This window comes from Prinia subflava, chromosome 20 (assembly GCF_021018805.1).
Source record: "Prinia subflava isolate CZ2003 ecotype Zambia chromosome 20, Cam_Psub_1.2, whole genome shotgun sequence".
Taxonomy (NCBI): domain Eukaryota; kingdom Metazoa; phylum Chordata; class Aves; order Passeriformes; family Cisticolidae; genus Prinia; species Prinia subflava.
In genome coordinates, this window is record NC_086266.1 from 305060 (window position 1) to 329798 (window position 24739).

At 44.7% G+C, this 24739-nt stretch overlaps 1 protein-coding gene across 15 annotated transcripts in view; it reads left to right on the forward strand.

Moving 5' to 3' along the window:
• Positions 1–24739, forward strand: part of GRIA3 (glutamate ionotropic receptor AMPA type subunit 3) — a 218557-nt gene that overhangs the window by 169438 nt on the left and 24380 nt on the right. For 14 of the 15 annotated variants that reach the window (XR_010082745.1, XM_063416499.1, XM_063416494.1 and 11 more), the window contains 4 exons: positions 1233–1340; positions 2496–2702; positions 9455–9831; positions 16483–16681. Coding sequence is in view for 14 of the 15 variants with exons in the window: in XM_063416499.1 (XP_063272569.1) it covers positions 1233–1340; positions 2496–2702; positions 9455–9831; positions 16483–16681 (891 nt within the window). In the remaining variant the exon portion in view is untranslated. The remainder of the gene's footprint in view (positions 1–1232; positions 1341–2495; positions 2703–9454; positions 9832–16482; positions 16682–24739) is intronic. The other variant, XM_063416502.1, reaches the window with a different exon arrangement.

Consider the following 24739-nt stretch of genomic DNA (forward strand, 5'->3'; position numbering starts at 1 on the left):
ACAGTGTCACTGCTGTGCTGTGCAGTGTCACTGCTGTGCTGTGCGGTGTCACTGCTGTGCTGTGCAGTGTTTCTGCTGTGTTGTGCAGTGTCACTGCTGTACTGTGCAGTGCAGAGCACAGTGTCACTGCTGTGCTGTGCAGCGTTTCTGCTGTGCTGTGCAGTGTTTCTGCTGTGCTGTGCAGTGCAGAGCACAGTGTCACTGCTGTGCTGTGCAGTGTCACTGCTGTGCTGTGCAGTGTCACTGCTGTGCTGTGCAGCGTTTCTGCTGTGCTGTGCAGTGTTTCTGCTGTGCTGTGCAGTGCAGAGCACAGTGTTTCTGCTGTGCTGTGCAGTGTCACTGCTGTGCTGTGCAGTGTCACTGTTGTGCTGTGCGGTGTCACTGCTGTGCTGTGCTGTGCAGTGCAAAGCACAGTGTCACTGCTGTGCTGTGCAGTGTTTCTGCTGTGCTGTGCAGTGCAGAGCACAGTGTCACTGCTGTGCTGTGCGGTGTCACTGCTGTGCTGTGCAGTGTCACTGCTGTGCTGTGCAGTGTTTCTGCTGTGTTGTGCAGTGCAAAGCACAGTGTCACTGCTGTGCTGTGCAGTCTTTCTGCTGTGCTGTGCAGTGTTTCTGCTGTGCTGTGCTGTGCAGTGCAGAGCACAGTGTTTCTGCTGTGCTGTGCTGTGCAGTGCAGAGCACAGTGTTTCTGCTGTGTTGTGCAGAAATACAGAAGCTGTTGTGGTAGCCTGGTGATGCAGGCAAAGGTCAGCACCAGCCAGCTGATAAAGTCACCTCGTGCTCACAGAGGTTTTGTGTTCCACGCTGCAGATAGTGTGCCTGCATTGCTAACAGGGTCTGTGCATCTGCTCTAAAGCCAGCTCAGGTCTGCAGGGGCTGTATTGAATAAAAATCAGAAATCAGAGAATTTTACTCAGAATGCTGTGCAACTTATTTTCTTGTCTGTAGTATGTTCTTGTGCTGTGGGTATATGGGAATTTTTTCCACAGGCACCATACTTTGGGGGGTGGATTGTGTGAATTGCAATAGGGAGAATTGAATATGTATTTTCACTTAGATTTGGCTTGTGCTGATTTGCTCTTGGGCTTGAGAACATTGTTTTTTTAAGGAAATTGATGTAAAGCTAATGTAGTCCCGTTACAAAGCCATACATTTTGATGTTGCTCTTACAAGTTCAGGTAGCAGAGTCCTTGTAAAAGGCATGTAATGAGGTAACAATCTCCATTTTTATAGGCTGGTTATTGGAATGAATATGAAAGATATGTGCCAGCATTAGATCAGCTGCCCTCTAATGACACTTCATCTGTGGAGAACAGAACTATAGTAGTGACTACCATCTTGGTAAGTTTTATGTTCTTAGTGTGTTTGTGTTTAGGAAACAAGGCAATGACTCCTGAGGTGTGTTAGACACCTTGTCAGGAGGCAGGTGTTGAATGCTGTGTGAATTCAAGTGACTGGGAAGTTCAGTGTCTTTGAGAGGTGTTCTGAGGGCTTGACCCTGCTAAGCTGTATGCATCAGTAAGGCTGCTCACGGGAGGAGCTCTCTGAGCTCACCGTTGTGCTTTGCTGCTTCCCAGACACTTGACCTCAGTGCAGTGCCTTGTGTAAGTGAAGTTATCATGCATGTGTGTAAATGAGCACAGCCTGTCTGCTGTAGAGTCAACTCTCACACCCCTCACTCAGGAACAGCTCCTGTAAACTCAGCGCCTGTGGACTGAGTGAGGGGGGCACAGTGAAGCCTGCAGAGAGCTGGAGCTGCTCTAGCACTGGGTGAAGAGCAGCCTTTACCTGTGCAATTCCAAAGGAGCAGAGCCCTGCTGTGTGTCACGAGCAGCAGCGCCTGTGCCAGGCCCAACGCCTCTACAGAGCTGCTCTGCACAGCATTCCTTGTGACTCCTGTGCTTTTGACAATTCTGCTAAGCATGACTCAATTTCATGCTGTTTCCTGAAGCGTTGTTTTATACTCCTATGGATTTAGTGAGATATAATCAGCATTTCAACGAGAATTTTCCAAGAAGGCTAAGGGAATTCAGTGACAAAAAATGCTGCTGAGCATTTCAACCTAGCTTCCCTTAGCCTCCTTCAAAAATATCTCCATCAGAGCCCCATTCTTGGCCACTGGGGCCTTAGGAAATTGTGGTGATGGCACAGGTGTTGGATATGTCAGTGTCTAATCTCTAAAACTTGAATTACTGCTACAATGATGCTACTTGACTGTCTAACCAGGCCTAATTCTGCAAACAGAAGTGTAACTGTTAAAAAGTCCTGTTGTCTTCAATGGCTCCTTACTAGGAATAGAATCAATAATATGTGTGGCTGTAAGATCAGCCAAGGATTTTTATACTGCAGAACTCTGTCTTTCTAATTTCTGTACCAAAGCAGGAAATACTGTAAATACTTGCCAGTAATATAAAGGATAATAACAGCTCTCATTTTGTGTGGTTTACAGCTGTATTTTACATTCATAGACTTTTGATCTTTACTTTTGTTTCAAAGGAATCACCATATGTAATGTATAAGAAAAACCATGAACAACTAGAAGGGAATGAGAGATATGAAGGATATTGTGTAGACTTAGCTTCTGAAATAGCAAAACATGTTGGAATAAAATACAAACTGTCAATTGTTGGAGATGGGAAATATGGAGCTAGGGACCCTGAGACTAAGATATGGAATGGCATGGTGGGTGAACTGGTCTATGGGGTAAGTTTCTCTTAACCTTCATTTTAATGTTCTTTATAAAAAATTATGCTTGAAGTTAATAGACTGCAAAATAAAGATCATCTGTTTGAATACTACCTTTAGAATTCTAGATATTTCTTTGTATTGCCACTTTTATAGTCTACTTTTCTAATTGTTTCATTGCAGAAAAGTGTCACTATTTTACTGCTGTTCTCCAAATCAGAGTCTGCAAAATGTTGAGAAGTAGCATTGGGCAAACTTCAAATTCTTGTTTACAGCAGAATTTCCAGTTTGCTGTTCATATGCTGCTTCTTCATTTGCCAGATCTCCTTTTTGTGTATCAGTCTCTGAAGTGCTGGGGGTGTCCCTCTCAGTAAAGGTTTGATGCTGAGCTTTGCTGGGTCACTGATCTTGGTTTGTGTTTGACCAGACCCATTTAACCCCATGGTTGCTTTGCAGCGTAGGAGGCAATGCAGGTGTGAAATCACTCACATGTTTTTTATCTTTAAGCCCTGGATTTGCCTTCAAAAATCAACTGTCAGACAAAAAAAAAAAAAAAAAAAAGGCTAATTCACTGCATTCCTCCTTATATTTCTATATTGGGTGTACATCACTTTGTTTAGTAAGAACAAAAACAGTCCGGAACTGCCATTTTAGAAACTTCTTTGAAAATGAGAATTTTGGAATACAGATAAACCAGATGGAAAGGGGAGAACATTGGCTTTGCAGAAAAGACTTCTCAGGCTGATACTTCATCTTTTTTTTCCTCAAATGCAAATGAGATGATTTGTGATTCCGCCCAAATCTTTTTTACAGTTTATTTTTAAGAAGCTTTCCTTTATTAAAAATAGCTGAGCAGAAGCCCATATTTCAATTGCCTCCTTTTGTTCTGTGGCTGAGTGTAATTTCTAAAAGTCACCTCAAAATTTCCTTGGGATAATGCATCATCATTCTTGCAAAATGTTTGGTGAGATAATACTTTTCAAATGAATCAGTCTTTTTTAAGTAATTGCTAGGTTTTCACAAGTTTTCTTACTCTGGAGCAGTCAATCCTGATGCCTTATTGTGTAATTGGTAGCGTGTTCAACTTGAAGATGTTTTATAGAAATAACAATGTTTTTGTTGTACTGTATTATGGCAGGGGGGAAATCTACTGATTACAGAAAGTAATCAGGGTTCTGGACCCTTGGATTGCTTCTTTGCTTCCCTGTTGCTTTGAGGTTTGACATTATGCAAATCTTCTGAACTCCCCATGCCTCAGTTGTGCAGTTTGGGAAACTGATGTTCTCTCTCTTAGAGAACACAAGTCCATTGAGAACCTCTGAAGCAAAGGTTTAGTTTAGTTCCCAGCAAATTACATTGCACTGGAAACCTCTACCCTCAGTTGCTCTGTGTGTGGTTCAGGAAATATCAAGAGTATCAGCTGTAATCGGGTCCTTTTGATGGACCTGCAAGTGGCAAGCAATGAAACTTGCTCATTCACTTAAAAAATAACCATACCATGTTGGAAAAGTATGGCAAAAGAGACCCTGAAATTGCTGGCAACAGAGCACAGGGACTGCCTGCACCAGGGGAGGAGAGGTGTGATGTGGGCTGCAGCTTTTGTGTCTTGGGGTCTGCCCGTGCTGCTGCTGTGCCTTACAAGATCCACCTGCACAAAGGGCTCAAACAGGCTCTGAGGGCTGCAGCTCCTGAGCTGTGGGGAAGGGCTCAGGGAGCTGAGACTCAGCCTGGTGAAGTTCCAGAGAGACCGGAGAGCACCTTCCAACACCTAAAGGGGCTGCAAGACAGATGGAGAGGGGTGTGTTGGAGGGTCGTGTAATGATAAGACAAGGGCTTTAAACTGAAAGAAGGTAGATTCAGATTAGATATTAGGAAGAAATTCTTCATTGTGAGGGTGCCGAGGACCTGGCCCAGGTTGCCCAGAGTAGCAGTGGATGCCTCATCCCTGGAAACATTGAAGGTCAGGCTGGACAGAGCTCTAAACACCCTGATGTAGTGGAAGATGTCTCTGCTTACTGCAGGGAGGTTGAAGTAGATGATCTTTAAAGGTCCTTTCCAACCCAGACCAGTGTGTGATAAGCAGGTTGGCTGCAGCTGCCTTTTCCACAGCCTCTTGGGACCAGCCTAACTCAGAGCTCTGCCTCCTTAGCATCAAACTTAACCCTAACCAGGCTGGTGACCTTTCCACACCAGCAAAACCAGCCCTGCAGGCACCACAGACCGCTCCTTAAACCAACCCCAAAACCACCCCACCATTCTCATTTTCTCCTGCAAAAAGGTCAGTTCCTTTGTATTCTGAGCACAGTTTTCATCTGTGTTTTCTCATTAATGAAAAATTGAGGAATGTTTCCCTCCCCGACCCCCAGCAGTTCCTGTACTCATGCTGTGAGCTCTGTTACTGAAGCCTCTCCACTGCAGTGCTCAATTATTCAAAGGTCAGATGTGTCCCGTGAGGTTTGAGTGCAGACCCAGGTTAATGCTTCCAGCCCCACGCTGCTGAGCCAGCTCCCCAAACTGCCCGGCTGAACTGAGCTTGCAGGCTGCATGGAAATCCTCCTGGCTTTCTGTAAGAGGGAAAACAGCCCCTGAGCTCTGCGTGCAAACCTCACCAGCCCTCTAGACCTTTTCCCAGCTCTGTTTGCAAACATTGTGAAATGCCCTTGGCCTCTTTCTCCATCCGTACCACACTCACAGGGATGTGCACTAAGCCCTTTGAAGATGAGAAATACTTTAGAATTGCTCAGTATTTGGAGCAAGCGCCTCATTTACGTGCTGACTTTCCTTTATCTCTCACGGGCTTAAAACTCTATTAGGGAACTAAAACTGTGTTACCGTAATGCCCCTGTGAATCTTGTCAGCAGAACGACTCAAATTTGGCTCCTCTGGATTCCATTTTGGGGAGACAAGAGGCAGATTAGATTTTAAGTATCTTTGTTAGCATCTATGGAAGATGGACTTGCTGGGATAAAAGGGGCCTGATTGGTTTTGGTACCAGTTATCCAGCAGCTGAGATGAGCTGTGGCAGAAACACAATCCTTTAGATTGCGTTTGTCTCGAGTGATAACCAGTGACTAGTCATTTGTAAATGCAGCATATTCCCGAGCCAGCAGCTCCTTGCACCACCTGGCACTGCTGGGGCATCTCAGGCAGCTGTTTGAGTACTGAGCCCCTTTTGCATAGCCCCGTGCACGCAACTCTTTTCTAAAATTGCTTTTAGGACAGTCATAGGAAATGAATGGCTTGTCATTTTAATGTTAAAACCCTCATTAGTGGTATTTAATGTTGGGGTTGTGCCAGTTCATTGTTGCTACTGCTTCCTGTGGAGTGCAGCAGAGTCAGGGAGAAAAGGCAGCCCTGCAGGCAGGGACTGCATTGGCGGGGAGGAGCCCCAGTCTGTGCTGAGCTGCACCCGGAGCAGCAGGGGATGTGTCACCGAGCTGCAGGTCTGCAGGGTGGCATTGCCCCACTGCAGGGGGTCAGCATTAGCTGGGCCCACTGGACAGTCCCAAGAGTTGCACAGTGCCATTTACACACTAAAACTCTTCCCGTTAGAAATTCTCCCTCCCCTGTCTTGGTCACATCAGGTCTGGTTGGAGGGCAGAGAAGTCTGCTGTAGTGTGGGTCCCTGAGGTCAGGGACAGTCTCAGCTGTCCCCCGGGCCTTTCCCTGTGCCTTTGCCAGGGCTGTGCCAGTGCACCTGGTGGCAAAGGGACAGCAGCCCCCGAGGCAGGGAGCTCTGCCTGAGCACACATCCCAAAGTCCTGTGCTCCAGGCAGGAGAACCCTGCAGTCTTGCTGGAGAGGAAATAACCGAGCGTTTTTAAATGTTAGTGATAGTAGTAATGGTAGTAGCAATGATAATTGTAATACTAATTAATAATAATGAAATTTGGCTTTAAAAGAAATGTATTTGGTTTTTCATAAATCAAGAAGTGTCAGTTCAGGCTGAAAAAAACCCCTTAATTTTGCTGTTTTATGGCATCAAAATAAAACTCCTCATCCTACCAGATACCCATTCAAGCACAGTTATTTTTTTAAACTAAGAGAAATTTCCAAAGCATAGTGGAAACTTTCAACAGAATAAAAATAGAAAATAGGTAAAGCTTTTTTCCTGGACATTTCAGAAGGGAAATAGCTAAATCATTCTCAGTGCAGGAGACTGAATCACTATTTAAATCTAAGCAGCAGAGCAATCCAGCAAGGCCAGTGCTGTCCTGCAGTGACCCAGGGGCTGAGGAGCAGCAGCAGCTCCCTCGGCCCCTGTGCTGGGGGCTTTGTACCCACCAGCTGCTGAGCACTAGACAGTCGTCTTTTCTCTTCTGTGGGGTCAGCCTCTTTCTGTAGGCTTTTATTTCTTCTTCCCCTTTTAAAGCAGGCTGCTGTTCTTCCTTCCCTGTTAGCCAGGGAAGCCATCCCTCCCCGGGCCTGATGCTTTTCACAGCACTGAGCCTAATTGACAGTAGTTTTAACACAGATCTTAATTGTAACTACAAACGCTTTGGGAATGAAAAGAGCAGCCAGACCTTACAGCCTTTAAAACTCTGCTCACCTCTCAATATGTAAAATAGCACAGAGGAATGAAGCAGGGGTGTAAAGGACTGGCAGTCCCCAGCGCCCAGCAGCCCCCGCAGTCTGTCAGGGTGGGACTGCAGACACATCCCCTGCCTCCAGCAGGTAACAGCCTCGTGGGGGGCTGGCCTCTGCCTCCACCAGCAGCATGTGGAAATATAGAGATGGCACATACGGCCTCTGAATCATAGCAGAGAGGCACACTAATTCAATCCCTACTTTTCCTTGAAACCTCCCACAAGCCCTCAGTCTGAGGCAGAGCCTGACTGTGCCATGGGCGGGCGAAGCTTGCCCTTTGCTCCTGACTCCTGGTCCCTGCAGGGGAAGCCCAGGCCCCCGAAGGCAGCGGTGTGGTGCTGCTGCCCTGCAGCTCAGACAGACCCTGCTCCTGTACACAGGACAGAGGGGGGGTCCCTGGCCAGGCTGAGCTGTGGGGGGGACAGGATCACAGCCCTGGCACAGAGCCACGCTGCCATGGTCCTGGGCTGAGCTGAGTCCAAGCACAGGCAGAGGAAGCACACACATGTCCATAGCCCTGAAAGCAGATGTACCCTTTGTGTCTCCATCTGTGAATGGCAGGAGTGTGTCAGGATGAGCTGTGGGCATCCACAGAAATCACAAATGGACTTAACTTTGACAAGCTGTGGCAGACAGAGCCAACTGCTGTTTTAACACCTTAACCTTTTTACACTGCTCAGCTAGGGCACATTAAGACTTGAGTGCAGCGTGTTGCTAGTCAGATATGACCTGTTGGCTTCAAATAAGTGTGAGCTAATGTGTCAAAACCACATTGCCCCTGTGACCTGGCCTCTCAACACACCCTGAATATCCCTGGGGATATTGGACTGCCTTTACAAAGGTAGCTCTTACCAGCCAATACCACAGGTGATGTGTTGCTGTTCCTGACACTCTTTTCTGGTACCTGGAAACTTCAGACCGGCCTGAGAAGTGTTAAAGCGTGCTCAGGGACAGCCAGCATTGCAGTGCAGTCTCTGGTGGTGCCCCTGTGTACCTGTATTCAGCACTTTCAGGGTGCTCAGAGGTTTAGCTGCCAATGGGAGTCGATCAGTGTCCCTCTGCTTCAGCCTGCACTGAGCTGGGGTGCAGCCTGGCTTCCCATCACAAAAGTCACTGCAGTCCAGGCTTTTCACTTCTTGAACAGTGACCCTCGAGCACAGGAGGTGTTCAGTTCTGTGAGCAGGAGTGACCCAAAGCATGTGCAGGCAGGAGCACAGCCCAGATCTCTCACTGTCTCTAGTGCATAGCTTTGAATTTGGGAGACTCATCAGTAGGTCTGTAAGCAGAAAAATCCTGTCCCTCCTTTTGGATTACAGAGGTGGCACATCTTATAACATCTTATCATTTTTCATTCTCCCTGTAGAAGGCTGTTTCCATTTGCTATTTTTTTTCTCTGTCCCCGTAAGAGTCTGGAGGTTTGCAGCTCCCTGGGGTCATTTTTGAGCAGAGTGGGCAGTGCCTCTGTGCTGCCTGTCCTCTCTAAATCCATCCCTCCCACACCAGCAGGCAAAGACAGAACAAGCCTCAGAGGAATCCATGACATTTCTCGCCCAGCTGAAATGCAGTGAAGATGATGTTTGAAACACCATTAGTCATGAGTGATTAGCAAAGCTCAGTTGTTGAGGTTCTTAAAGCCCTCTCCAGTTCTGTACGAAGAAGGGCATGTTTGTGGTTGTGTTCTTTTTAATCGAGCTCAATTTGTATGGGTTCTGCTTATCTGCAGCCATAACAGAGAGGAAGTTCTCAGCAGTGCTGCAGTTATTAATGATCCTTTTGGGCGCTTAGAGCTCTCCATAAGCTTTCCATTTCAAATACTGTATCTCTAAATAAATAAGCAAAGAGAGAACCATTTTTTAACCTCCCTAGTTCAGCTAATATTCTGGCAAGTGGTGAGCAACCAGGCTTGGGTATTGGACTGTAGCTGGTCCACTCTCAGTGTCTTGGTTTCCCAAGACCCTGTGTGTGAACCCATGCTTGTTCCCTGTGCAGAAACAATTTCCTGCCACATTCACTAAGGGATGAGGGTGGTTTTTGGTGTTTCCAATACAGTGACTGCAAAACAGCCTGAAAAGAATTTATTTCCAGTCACTCTTGTAATTTATCTGATTCATTAGCCTGAGACTCTAGGTTGTGATTCTGTTGTGTCTGACTTGTCCCTAACTTGGGTTTGTTTTCCCTTTTCAGAGAGCAGATATAGCTGTTGCCCCCCTCACCATAACATTGGTGCGAGAAGAAGTCATAGACTTTTCCAAACCCTTTATGAGCCTGGGCATCTCCATCATGATCAAGAAGCCTCAGAAATCTAAACCAGGCGTGTTCTCTTTCCTGGATCCCTTGGCTTATGAGATTTGGATGTGTATAGTCTTTGCTTACATTGGCGTCAGCGTAGTTCTTTTCCTAGTCAGCAGATTCAGCCCCTATGAGTGGCACTTGGAAGACAACACTGAAGAACCACGTGACCCTCAGAATCCTCCTGACCCTCCAAATGAGTTTGGAATATTTAACAGCCTTTGGTTTTCCCTGGGTGCCTTTATGCAGCAAGGATGCGATATTTCTCCAAGGTTTGTTCCATACCACTCCACCACCTTTTTGCATTTTATGGTCATTTTCTCATGCCATGGTGCATATATGTTACTTTTAAAAACTTCTTTTTAATTCCAAGTTTTTTCTTTTGACATTTCCATTCAATATTCAGCATCCTCATCAAGCCACCATGCTTGCTAACATTCGCCTCCAGAGTAAGTAGCATTGCTTATAATGCCATTTATGCATTTCTGCCAAACTTATATTCACCATGTTGAGGCTGTAAAATGCATAGGGTTTTCTGTTTTCAGCAATGCTTGGAGGGCTACCGTGTTTTTGCTGCATATCTCATTTTACGGTCATCTCCTTGGTGCATATATAACACATTCTGCTTTGCAAAATATGATTTATATTTAAAATCACATGCAACAGCACTTTAAAGCATCTCCACTCCCATCAAGGCTCCTGCTAGTCTTTTTGCTTTCTTTTGAGCCTAATTTCTCCAGTTTTGTTCTTGAACCATCCTTTCTTCCTTCTGCTTACCACCATTTTGCACGTGTTCGTGTCTGCAGTTGTGCTGCTCTCCTCTCTGTGTTTTATTTCAGTCCAGTCTCATCTCTTGTCCCTCTGCTCAGGGTCAGTGTGGTCTAATAAGCATTGCCAGTTTCCATAAAGATTTTTCTTATTCATGAAGACGTTCTTTCTGGATAAGGCTGTAGTAAAGTGTGATTGATATTAGTACCAATTTAACAGAGAGCACTGCTATTAACTATTGTAGAATTATATTTCTTTTTATAGGAGTATTTTAAAAACCAAATGAAAATGGTGAAGCTCCCTCTAATTGAACAATGCATACCACAGATTTTTTTTAAAAAAAACATCTATCATGTTTCTGCATTTACACTGGTAAAATACTTTGGTGATGTGCTTGTTATAAGCAGTAAAATTATCTAGTTTCTTAGTGATGGAGCAATAATTTTATTTTGTATGACAATAATTTAATAACCAGTTTCCAACTATTTTATTTATTAAAAACACCTGCTAAGACATATAGAATGTAGTTTTCCATTTAACAAGGTTCCTATTTAGAGGAAGAGAGAGATTTTTTTCCTAAGTGCTGACATTCAAAATGCACCTCGTTGGTCTGCAGGTTGCCTTTTTCCGTATCTGAATCATTGAAAAGGTGCCAGGTTTTCCTGATCCATATAGCATTAGGAGTCCTGAGTGGCCTCACTGAAGCAAGTGACAGAATTTCTATGAGGTTTCTTGGGGAGGATCATGGTTTTGTCTGTTGCAGTGCAATAATCATCTATAAATCTGTGTCAGTTGTGCAGTTCCTGGTGTCTGGGTGTGCTGCCTCCCCGTGTTTGCCCTCCCTGTTTCTGCCTCGTGCCTCAGACCTGCAGTGCTGCTCTGCCCAGTGCTTGCTGCTGGAGGGGATGAGTGGGGTACATTTAAATTGCTGTTGACCATGTGTGTGCCCAATCTAAAGGACCGGGAAATAAGCACTGGGACATCACATGGAAAGCTGCAGGCGTGCACTGTTCCTGCTAGGGCTGCTTATTGACAGCTAGATAGAAGTGCATAGGATTTTTGGGAAGCTCTCATGTGACTCTCTGGCATGGTCAGCCATTTGCCTTATATAACAAGTGGAATACACTGTTTTTTTTAGTACAACCGTAGTAAGTACCTTAAAATACCTACAATAAAAGGAGAGAGACAGCAGTATATCTATTTATTTCATCTGTCTGTCAGAAGCTATTAGATCAGTACTCATATATGCCCCTCATTTGAAGATGTTGTCCAGTTATTTTGTTATCTTCCATGATAACATTCCAGGCAGTTACATACATTGTTACAGGAAAAAAAGAGAAATTCAATACCTTGGTTTAAATTCCAGAAACCTGTTCCTTTGACTGATATGTTGATTGAGGTTGATTAAAATGTCAAATTTCTTTTCTGTAGAAGGGACTATTCCCAGGTTTTCCACTCTTAATCCGTATCTTTGTAAGGTTACACCGTTCACAGTACATTGACTATATGAATGTTTCATACTATTTTATTGCCACTAAAAGGGGCTTCACTCTTCCATTGTGAGTTTTGTCTGAATAAATTTCTTATATGAGAGCGTACAGCACTCGTAGAGAGATGCCGACAAGCAGCCTGGAGAGATCACTTTTGTACTTGCTGATAAAGGCTCTTTCAGCTGCCTTTGTGTGGAACAGCTGTGACATCTAATGACTAGTTAGATGTGTCCTTGGTGAGTATGCTGTGTGGATATTCCAGAGGATATATCCCTATACTCTCTTCTCTGTATTTAATAGGAATCGTCTAAACAGAATCAGAGAGCAGCCAAAGGCTGGGGGTTAGTGCATCCCTTGATGTAATCAACATTTATTTCAGCAGTTTTGTTCTGCTATCAAAGGCTGCTGTGTTTTCTGCATAGAGAGCTAAAGCATTGAAAATTCACTTTTGGGGGATCAAAAGTTGATTATTAAACTTGCTTTTATGTAAGACGTGTAAAGCAAATGGAATCAGGAAGAAACAGTCAAATTTCTAACACTGTTCTGAGCAAAAGTATCTTTGAAATCTCTGTGAGAGCATGTATTTTTCATTTTGCTCTTTATTCATGTAGAACAAAGAGGCTAGATTAATTAATTGCTGATGGAAAAAGACAGAGGTTATTCAAAGCTGTCTCAAGAGGTTGGTCATTTAGAGGGTGTTTCTAGGTCCCTGCTTTCTCAGCAGAAGGCTCAGGAGACTCCTGTTGAAGGCTATGGGAGTGACTTTGTGGGAGGTTCACGCTGGGCAGGGTAACCTGACCCTGGTGGAACTCAGGTGTTGTTCCTGTGCTGAGCATCCCCAGCCTGGAGTGTGCCAGGGCTGCACACAGGGCTCAGGGGGATTGCCAGCAGAGCATCCACACAAACAGCCCAGTTAAAAACTGGGTAGTGTGAGAATCTTACTAAGTATCTGTGATATAGGGAATCAAATATCTTTTATAGCTTTGAGCAGAAACAAAATCCAAGCTATTTTGATAAATTAGGTTTTGTTTGAATGTATTATATGTATTACTCTCCTGGAAACTGAATGTGAATTTGAATGTTTATTTTGTTTTTTCTCTTGTTACTAATTTGCTCTCATTTGACTCCATGCTTCCTTTTAAATTTCCTCTCAAGGTATGCACTCTTCCTGTTTACTTGCTTTTCAAAATACCATCTGACTTTGTTTTGACAACTGAGTTATAATCCTGTTGTTCCAGATCTGTGTTGCTACTCTCATTTGTTAGCACTCTAATTCACTTCAAAATAATGTCATAAAAAGTATCTATTTATTGAGGTGATTTGGAAAACTATATGAAGTTAAAGCATTAATTGATTGTTTTTAATTACATCATTGCACGTGTGGACAGGTATGGCTTACATCAGAAAAAGTGGTGCTGGTATTAAATGCTGTGATTGAGTTTTCTATAATTATTATATGAGTAACAGAAAAACATTTCTGTGGTTCACAGTGCAAACCAAACAGGCACTCTCTGACTGCCAGCCCAGTGTACCTGTACTAACCCTTTTTCTCCTGCATCCCTCACACCAGCCCCTGCAGTGGGTATAAGGAGTCTCCCTTTGAGCAGATGGATGGGGGGCTCTGGTCAAGGAGGCTGCCAGGCCGTGCTTGTCCATGTTCTTGTTCTTGCATTCTCTGTCTGTCTGTCTTCAGTGTCAACTTTGTGGTTTATTTGATTTTTCTTTTGCCTCATCCTGTGACACCAAGTGACAGCTATGTCAGCCCAGACTGCTGTTCAGTCCTTCTTTCTGTGCTCATTGGAAGACTCTGGGAGAAATAACTCTAGTGACATCTGGTTTTCTGTGAAGTGACCTCAAGTCTACTGAGAACAGCCCTGGTCTCCATCTAGCAAGACCCCTCTCTTGCACGTAGGACCCTCGGGGAAGTGCCTTTTTCATCAAGGAATCTCCTGTTCCCATCTTCTCCTGCCTCTCAGGTGGTCTTTGATCTGTCTGTCTCTGACTTGGCTCATGCAGGTTGCCACACCTCTGGGGTGAGGTTATTTTTCCCTTTCTCAGTGTGTAGGATGCTGTCTGGACGTGCAGCCTGCCACAGACCTTTTATTGTTGCAGCAGTGGGAGCTTGAGGTTTCCCTGGTTTTGAAAAGGCTTGTGTTCTGCACATCTCCATCCTAGCAACCCATCTGTCCTGCCAACAGAAGGGCAGCTACCAATGCAAGTGAGACCTTTCCTATGGGAAACTATAGGGAAAGTGAACACATACTGTTTTATTCCCAATGCTTCCACTGAATTTATCAGAACACCCTGATAAGTCTTTTTTTCACTTTCCTATTCCAAGACCTGCCTTAAAACAAGAGGGCCGTGGGAACCTGGAAGCTCCAGACAGAGCTTGTCCTGCTGTAGGAAGTAGATGCTTCATCTGCTGGAGCTGCTGGCCAAACCCCTCCTCAGTCTGGCTCTGAAATTGTCCACATCACTGCAGGGAGGAGAAGTTCAACTCCAGGTCTTGGCTGAAGACGGGAAGAGTGTAGTGAACAAAGGAGCTAAAGGAGGATGAATTTCACCTGACGTAGCTGTCTGAAAGCAAGAGATTGGGTTTTAGTGAGGCATCTTGCTTCCCTGAGAAGTCATGAGACAGATGGACAACTTCAGATTTATCCCACACAACAGCAAGTGAGATAAATCTCTTTCTGAGGGTGTCAGGCTCTTCTCTTTTTCTCTGCTGGCTCCAGAGGAAGCCTTACATGACAAGTTCAGCAGGCGCTGATTTGTAGTTGGAGAAAATAGTGTCAGCCCAAGTAAGAGGGTATCGAGCTTTACCAAACAGCTAAAGCCAAGACTCTGCCTCGTAAGAAAGCTGGCCAAAAAGGCCTGCAGCCATCTGTAGAATCCCACATGATATCTACAAAGAATTTAGCATAAGGTAGATAGATTCCTTGACTTAAGGCATTATTCTGTATTTATATTGCTGCAAATTCCCTTCAGCAACTCAGTATCCTTGTGTTAGTGAGCACAAAGGCTGCACAGCCCAAGCTGAAACTTGGAAGCCTTTTATCCTCTTGGGAGGCCCTCAGTAAAGACAGGGAGGCCTCCTCACTTGTGGGTGATCTGGTGGATGTGGCTCCAAGGAGCCAGCCTTCATCTGCCCTCTCAGAGGGAGCTGCTGCTTTAGCTCCTTGGGCAGAGGAGAGTAGAGAACAGTGCTGCTTCACCTTTCTCCACATTCCTCTCACATATTTCAGATTGAGCTCTCTGTTTTTATTGTGTTGGTGATTTTTTTCTTTGTTATGATCTTCACTGTTGGATGGATATGGTTTTTTTCTTCTTTTTTTCTTTCTGAATAATTTAATGGCATTTTTTTAATGGCTTAGGCAATCTCAGGCTCTGGCCAAGACTGGGCAGTTTACCAGCAAACCCCCCTGGGTGGGTGGGGTGGGGGTACATCAAGGGACTTTTGTTTTTTGCCTATCTCCATCTGTTGGTAGGACAACTTGTACCCACTGTCTGGGGATGGCACTGAGGGGCTTGAAGGAAAGAAATAAACAGGTAAGAGTTTTCTATTTCTTCTCTTCATACAAACTGAGGACTGCAGCACCCAGGTTCCACCTAGATGTGTCTGGGATTGATTCTTCCTCCATTGGTATCAGTAGAGCTAAGGAAAACATGAAATAGCTTTGTCTCAGCAGTTGAAATGATTCTGGGTAAACATGCTGTATTTGAAGAAGCAATCTACGTGCCAATGAAATTCCCCACCCGGCTGAGTGATGTGTCACTGCCATCCTTCAGCCCAGATCAAATGTTTTGAGGCTGATGTTCAGCTGCTGTAAAGCATCGAGAGTTCTTGCTGACAGGATCCAGACCTCCTGACCACTAGGCATTTTGTAATTATGTGTTTGCAAATAGGCTTTTTCTTAAGTTCTTATGGAATCCCTTTAAAAGAAAAAAAACAAAGACCACAACAAAAACTAAACACAATTTTTTTTCTGTTTCTTTCTCTGTTGCTCTGGTGCTTATAAAGCAGGGGTATGCTTGACTTGGAACAATGCAACATGCAAATTTTAATTAAAATAAAACATAAACTAAACCAGTCTCTCTTCTCACTTCAATATGCAGATTCAGTTTATAATTCCTGCTAAGCTGTGATGAGAGAAGGATACTGGATCATTTTTGGTACATTCTTCAGCATGTTTACTCAGATGGCTTTTTGCAGCTTCCTGTATGTTACATTTTGGGAGTGGATGCAGTAAAAGGTGCATTTGTGTCCTCCAAGCTGGGCAAAGGGACATGATGCTGGCATACCCCAGCATGTCCAGCACAGGGAAAGGCTGGGCACACAGAGACAACAGAAATCTTCTGGCAAAAGCCTTCTCCAACAAAGGATTTGTGGAAGTCAGGAGAGCTTGTTCCCCTCCTCAAATGAATTATCTCTTAATTTACTGTTCTTGTTTCCACTGAAAGACCCCAAAAAGAGTTGCACTAGGTAAGACCAGGTGTGCACTGATTTTTCACTCCTGAGGAGGGTTATCAGGAGCTGGCTCACAGTCCGCCTGTTCACAGATACCTGGAAGATCTGGACAAAAGGGTTGTGCATGTTTCTCTTCAGTAAAGAAAGAAAAAAACAAGGATTGTCTTCAAAGCAATTTAATGCTGTGTGTTTTTCTGTAGATCTCTCTCAGGGCGAATTGTCGGAGGAGTCTGGTGGTTCTTCACTCTCATCATCATCTCCTCCTACACTGCTAATCTCGCTGCCTTCCTGACGGTGGAGAGGATGGTTTCACCCATAGAGAGTGCAGAGGACCTGGCTAAACAAACTGAAATTGCCTATGGCACTTTGGATTCAGGCTCAACCAAAGAATTCTTCAGAGTAAGTCTGTTAAATCTCCTTTAAGTGTCTAATTTATGGGTTTTAGTTGCTTGATTTTACCCAGCTGTAATAGCTGTTCTGGTGAAAGCTGCTTTGTGCAATCAGGACAGGCCTGAGTGCAGATTTTAATATCAAAAAGCATTTTGTCAAAAATGGGTGGTTTTGCTTAACCTGAAACATCTCAAATGGAAAACCCGACCTCTGCTGTCACAGGAAGGGTTTTGTAACATGAGTTTCAGAGCTTTGGTCTGATGAGCAGTAATGCAGTCGTTGGCACAATATTTAGCAGAGAAAACTCTTGCAACGAGTGATGCTCTTGACCTACTTGCTGTGCGTGCCCAGCTGGCAGCTGGTGATGCCACCTGACCTGGTGCTCACTTGCCAGAATGCCAGGGGGGTGGGAGCCAGTGCTGCTGCTCGTCCTGGTGGAGCACTGCCTGCTGCCCATCCTGTGGAGCACTGCCTGCTGCCCATCCTGTGGAGCACTGCCTGCTGCCCATCCTGTGGAGCACTGCCTGCTGCCCATCCTGTGGAGCACTGCCTGCTGCCCATCCTGTGGAGCACTGCCTGCTGCCCATCCTGTGGAGCACTGCACAAAATTCCCCAGAATTGTGGTTGTTTTGCACCTTGGCTAGGGACATGTGGGGTTTGCAGCATTTGGGGGTAGGGGCAGCTGCACTGTTACTGAAGATCATCCTTTCTTTCTCCCCTTGCCAAGCCACAGAACTGCAGAGAGTTTGGTGAGAGGCATTAGGAGCTCTGAATATGATCTCAGTCTCATTTTACGTGTCTGAAAATGTCGTCCTGAGAAGCTCTTATTTCTGGTCTTTGCAAGGGTGAACTGGAATGCTCAGGCCTTTCAGGGAGCCCTTGGTTCTCTCTCAGCAGTGCCAATCAGATGCCATTCAAACCAACCTTTTTTGTATAGAAGAGTGGTCAGTGCTGCAGGACTAATTACTGCCTGTCATGCAGACTGGCCAGGGGCAAGCGGGAGGGAGGAGGGAGGCAGAAAACCCTCGCTGCTGTAGGCTGATGAAATCCTGAAGGCTTCTGGGAGAAATGCTCAGGGCTGCTTGAATTTACTTAAAATTTCAATATGTGACTGCACACACACATACATGTACACAGACATCTAATGTAGACCTGAAAAGGAATGCAAAGGTGTTTCATAAAAAAGCTTTTGCACTCTGCCTGTAATGTCTTTATATTAAAAGAGATACTCAGTGGTTCTTAATTAACTGTGGTAGCAGGTACGTTACAACAGCTTCTGTTTGTGTTAAATCCTGTGAGATAAACACTGACCTTGTAAGGGTGACATTAGTGTATAAAAAATTTTTCTGATTAATTATCAACTCAAGGCAATATTATCTCTACAGCAAAAATGAGTTGAGTGAACCTGTCAAAAGAGGTAGCATAACTTGTTTAGAAATATTTGTGCTGTTTATAGTCACTATACTGATCTTAGGGAGAACAAATGCCTTCTTTTGACTATCTTGTTCCAGTTCATATAGAAAGAGAGATTGTATGGGGATGTTCCTTCATTTCCTTAATAGTTTGACACAACAAGGAAACCCCTTCTCAGCGAGATCAAAGGAATGAGTGTTTCCTGTGAAAAGATACAAAGTCTGGCAAATGTATGAATGCTTTGTTGTGCTGCTAATAATCTCGAGATGAGCTGTGTCTCTCTGCTGGTGCTGGGAACAGCAGGGCTGTGAATGAGCTGATCTGTCAGGAGCTGCCATCAGGCCAGGACGGGAGCTGGGTGAGCACAGACAGAGCAGAGTCCCAGCAGTGTGGAGCAAGGCTGTGTGGGCCAGGTGGGAGGGAGAAGGAGCACCGAGGGTGCTTCTCGCTCTTTGGCATCCTCAAGGCACACAACATCATTTCAGTTGTATTAACTTTCACAGAGTAATTAATTTGAATACAGTGATGCATCCATGGAAGTGTTGTAGTTAGAGTCTTCTTCAGTTGATCTGAAAAAGGCAAAAGCTTTGCCTTAGCAAAAATGCGTATGTTCACATAAATACTTCATTGTGCAATCTTTATTAGTTACTTAATATGATGATAAAGGTGGCTGAAACTTGAAGTAACTTAGAGGACTCTTGCTTTCTGAGGTCCTGCAGCACAGACTCCACCTCTCTGTGGTTTAGTGGACTTGTTCTGCCCTGGCATCTCTCTTCACTCTGCTACCAGAGGCGTCCGTGGAGTGACAGTGCTCTGAGCTGGAAAAAGCCGTGAGTTCTGAGTACAGGGTGATGCTTATCCCCTGTGGAAGGGGAATATCCTCCACCCGTTTTCCCCCAGCATTTTGCTAGTTTAAACAGCAGTTAGCTGAGTGGCTCATGATCATTTACTTAGTGAGAAAGGAGTGACCTGGCTTTATAGCTGGGCCATAGCTTCACACAGGAGGTTCAGGACAGTCTCTCCAAGATCCCATTAAGAAGCTCAGAAGGGTATATCTCTTTCTAGAGCTATAAGGCTAAAATGTTTCTCAAAGATACTAATCAGATACTGATCTTAATGGCTGCTGGTGGCCAGTGAAGGTGCTAGACTGACAGCAGAAAGGAAGAATTGCCTCCTGATGCATCATAAAGGGACGTGTAAGTGAGCTTCAGATCCCCACGATCTTGTCTACATGTGCTAGAGGGAGCTCCTTTAGAACCTCCAGGCCATGGCTCCCTTCTGCCAGCCCCATTTCCAGACTCACCTTTGAAGTTTTTTTTAACGAGTAAATACCTGAAACTGGACTGATACCAGCCTCTCAATTCAGATGAACAGATGGTAATGACTTTGAGCCACTTCAGACCTGGGCAGACTCCAGCTCATGACCTATTTTCCAGTCTTGGCAGTTTACCTGGGAGACCCTGGGAGCAGGTACCTGAGGCTGGTACAGCCACTGTTGTTGGTGTGACACTGCTCTGACTGTCCCAGCACTGCTCTGACTGTCCCAGCACTGCTCTCCCTGTCCCAGCACTGCTCTCCCTGTCCCAGCACTGCTCTCCCTGTCCCAGCACTGCTCTGACTGTCCCAGCACTGCTCTGACTGTCCCAGCACTGCTCTCCCTGTCCCAGCACTGCTCTCACAATTCCAAACAGAATGTTGTAAGAGTTTCACAGCAGACACTATTTACACTCCTCTTTTGTTGGTGATTCTCTGCATAAGGGCATTTGTCCTCCCAGTATATCCAAGATTCAGAGGAACCTTCCTGTATTCTCATGGTTGTTGCTTATTTCTGCTCAGAAATGTGTTACATTTTGCCCTGATTAGCTAAAAAAGGCATTTAAATGGCGATCAATAGATTACATCAATTCCCTTTTGGCTCTGAAAGGGCACTCATCCATATTGAAAAGGAAAAGAAAGAACCTCTCCTGAGATATTTATTAACACATGGTCTCAGATTAAGGATTCCAAAATTCCATTCTCTTTCTTGAAGGCTGGTGAAGGCCTGTATAAGAAGTTTTAAATCCCTAAGCTACTTTTAAGGGTGTATGTGTTAGAATTAACATCTTCTAATACATTCAATTAAAGTTTCAGCATATCTGAGCAGCTTATCAAATCAATATAATGTCATTTAATCCAAATTTAGCACTCGGCCTAAGTATAATACCTCACTTTAATACTTCTTACCTCCAATATGAATATATTCAAAAGGCATGACCTTTACAACCAATTAGTGATTCTTGTCTAAACTTGGCTGTATCTGAACTTCAGCAGAATCAGAACGTGTTTGTAGACATTTAGAAATATAAATTGTCCTTGAATTATGCTGGTTTCTTTTAATTGATAGCTGATCTCTCTGTTAAGAGGCTTCTGCAAAATAACTTTCCAAGTGTATGTTTGATCATTGACAAACACAGCTGACCTGCTAGTACACTTCACTGAGAACTTGTGTAGTTAATCACTGTTAACTAAATTAAGGAGAAAAAAAGATCTCACATGAATGTTATTTTATTGTAGACATTTTTCTTTGCGTATTTCTCAGCACAAGTTTAAGGATGTCCCCAACCAAACAACTCAGCTACCGAGTGGCTCTCCCATGCCTCAGGTGGAATGACTTGCTGCCCTGAAGTCAGTTCTTGATTTTTCCTCCTGGAAATGTCATTAGTTGCCAGATCTGTTAGGAATTTCAGTAGAAAGGCCAAAGATCCTTTGGGCATGGTGGTTGTTCCAGCTCTTAGAGTTGGTTCATCAGTTTCCTAAAAAAGTGATTTTTTGCAAACTAGGTTCAGATGTGAGTCCTTTCTGGACTTTGTCTATACATAAAATATGTACAAACCCCCAGTTTTTAAGACTCAGGAAGTCGTGCTGAGGATGGCTCCCTAAGATGTTCCCCATTTTGGTCTCTTGGTTTCAAATAAGAATAGTTCAGCAGGGACAGATAGAAAAGCCTGAGATGCACTGGCAAGAGGCTGTGCATTTCTGGTTGGCCGTACTGAGGAGAGGTGCTTTGACATACAAACAGCTGCTAGAAAAAGCTGCAAGTGGGAAGGGGACTGGTGAGGTACCTCTTGAAAAGAGGCTTAAGTACCAAATTGTTTAACTGGTAAAACTAAAGGCAACATAGAAAACAATGTTTGAAAGCAAAGAAAAAACGCCGGGCAGATTAGCACCAAAACAGAAAATCAACGTTTATCTGAAAGAATAGTGAAAGAACAAATGAACTCCGAATTGTATTGAAATTAAAAGAAAACATTCCTTTAACCCATCAAAAGGATTTCAAAATACCTTCAGCTAAAAGCACAGGGGGTGAGTCAGACCACCCCTCCTGTTCAGTAGAGGCCTGTGTTGCGCTGGGTGAGGAGGGGCTGTGGAGGCACCGGTGGCTCCCTCGTGGCTCCAAGGAGCCCAGTGCCCCTCGCCCCCCTTGGTGTGCAGAGAGGATTCCCATTCAGGGCCTCTGACTGTGGCAGAGGAGGCCCATGCCAGTCAGGCAGCCAGGGAGGGGCACAGCTCCATCCCGGAGCCTCGGGAGAGAGCCGGGAATTGTGACCCTGATGCGCTGGGAAGCACCAGCGTGTTACACCCCGTCCCGAGTTAAAGAGCTCACTGCTGTCCTCTGATGATGAGGCTGTGTGAAGATGAGAGGGAGATAAATTCCAGGAGCAAGCAGTTTAGGTAAGGAGCAGCCTTGGGTTATACACCCATAGCTGTACTACGATTTTTATGCATTCTTTGCAATCAAACGATATTGAGATCATCATTACAGCCTATTAAAAACACTCTTGTGAACTCTGTGCAGGCAGCACTAAGGGTTTCATCTGTAGTTAAACTCTTTGATTTTTAATTTCAGAATTTATTTTGCTAGTGAAGATGAAGGACTTGTTTCTAGCACAGCCATTATACAAATGCTTTGCTTTTGCCTTAGGATAAAACTGTGATTAGCAGTTTGGAGCTTTCTGTGTTCTTGACACTGAGCAAAACAACACAGTCATCATAACAAATTCTGACAAAAATATTGAAGTGTGATTGTATTTATGGGCTTTAAAGAATAGAACATCACAGAAAAGTAGTAGCTTCAAAGATGAGTTTTATAGATCTGAGATAGCAGTGTGGCAGTGGTTAATCATAAAAAGTACTGTAGTTTAACTGTTTTCAACACAGAAGGTGTGAAAATTTTATTCACCCATATATTTTCTCTCTCTTCTCCTGTTTGATATAGGTGGGAGCATGTACAAATATCAAAAGGTGAATGAATGTGTGCAGAGAGATCAGAGCCTCTCCATTGCATGGATGATAGATGGTCTGCTTGTGGGGTTCGTTTAATCTCTTGAACCTCCTTTCTGCCACATGGCCAACAGGCAGTTTTAAAGGCAACAGGAAATCAAATGTGACATAATTGCAGAAGAAATGGTTTCCCATGAAGTGATCTAATGTCTTTAGGCCTATAGATTGGAAAGGAAAATGTATCCTTACAGGAACTAAAATTAACAGCTCATCCATCATCACTCCTTGGAAAAGAAGCGTTGGAATGGTGCTGGGCTTAAGGTGGCTGAACCATTTTACTAATTTCAGCAGGCAAGCCAGGATTTAGCAGAGCTTTCAGTCAACACTTAGGAACAAATATTTGAATAAATCTCTCCATTACCTCCAATAACAGATGGCATTTGTCTATCAGCTCCTGTGTTTGTGGTTTAGGCTTTCCAGCTCACCTCTGTCTCTGTACCACCCCACAGTCACCCCCTGTAAGAGCAGGGCTGGGGGTCCTGGGGGCCAGGAGTGAGAGGGGCTGCAGCCCGTGGGAATGTGGACACAGCAGCAGTGGGTTAACAGTGTAACTGTGTCTGTACCACAGAGGCGAAGCAGAGAGTGCCTAGGGGGAAAATCACTTGCTGTTTGAATGCTCTGCTTTTCGGAGAGCAGCTCTATGATAATGATAACGACATTGCTCAAGACAGCGAGGACCCTGGTTTTTCAAGTCTCTACTACTTTATGTAATGCTGCTGTGTCACATTAGTACATGCTAATTAGAGATTCGTTTAAAATACATGGGTGCTGATAAATGACTCACAGCACTGCTACTGTTACTTTTGCATAATTAGAAAATACATGAAGGTTCAGAAATTCCAGTGATGTGAATATGAACCATCCCCTCTTGCGGTCCACTGGGATTTCTCCATCATTGCCTGTATATTGGCCTTTTCTGTCTGGAGCTGAAAACTCATTAGACCTGACAGTGTTCAGATCATGTGCTGGAAATGCCGTTCTCTGTTAATTTATTACGGGCCAAATGCAGAGCAGGGCTGCTTGTGCTGCTCAGCTGCCCAGACAAGACAACTCTGCTGAGTATGTCACTGCTGGAAAGACGCCCCTCGGCCTGAAGGCTGACGTAAGCCTCCCTCTGGCCAGCTCGGTGTGTGCTGCCCCCGCTCCCCAGGCAGACAGACAGACAGACGGACAGGCTGGCTCACCCAGCACAGATCCTTGGCCTGTGCCACTCAGCCCCTGTAACCCCCTGGCACTGCTTCCTCGGGGCGAGCGCTGCCTCTGTCCCTGAGTCACAGAGGATTTACAAAGGCACTTTGTCTCTGTAAAAACTTTCATTTTAATTTCCCAGTCAACATTGCGACAAGGAGGAAGGGATGGCAGCAGTAAAGTGAGGAGATGAATATAGTCTGAAGTTCACTGTTGTGCCACGAAAGGACATCCTAAAATCTTGATTTCCATTCTGCTTCTCAGACTGTTAGTGACATGTCAGCAGCGTCTGGTTGCAGCTGGAGTGACTCTGTGCTTGTCTGTTTGTGTGAGCAGAGCTCGCTGCAGAGAAGGTGCCTGTTAAAGCAGCTACAGCACATCACCCTCCTGCTGCCAGAGGTCACACTTTGAAAAGGACCAGACCAGGGAGAAAGTCTCACAACTCCTAAAATATTGTATTATTTATGTAAGACGCTTTATTTTGTAATCAGGCCACTGTCTGTGTCAGATGTGGAAAAACTAGTGATGCTGAAGCCTAGAGGGGTTTTATTAGGCTGCTTCCCCAGCTGTTTGGCTGGGCAGCACTGCTGTGGACTGTCCTCCACCAGTCCCCTGCTGGGTTCCCCATCTCTCAGCCCCATGCAGGGTAGTCTGCATCTTGACATAGAGGATTCTAGAGAAAAGCAGCAGCCCAGGGGTTTGCAGGGCTGATGCTTCTGCTTTCTGGGCTTCGTTTGCCCCAGCTGGGAAAGAAAAATGCCATTTCTAAAGCCTAAGTTATTATTTGAGCAAGGAAACCAACATGACAGTGTCTCCCATCACATGCTTGGCTGCAAAATATTAGTCACCAGGTCACCTTTTCTTTTACATGTGTGCATGCACTCCCAAAGACTTGTGTGTTCGTAGAAACATACAGACCAGATTACATGTGCATGCTTGAACCTTGCTTTTCTGTGGCATCCCACAAATTCATAAACTGTGGGTAGAGATTGGTAGACTTGTGGTTTGGCCTTGCTAGAAGAGAAATGCCCTGACCTACTTTCTTCTGCCGAGAATGTAATAAAAGCAAGAGGTTCATGTAATGATGGGATTGATTTTTCTGTCCATATAGGTAAGTAAATTGCTGGCATCACAAGTTATCTGTGG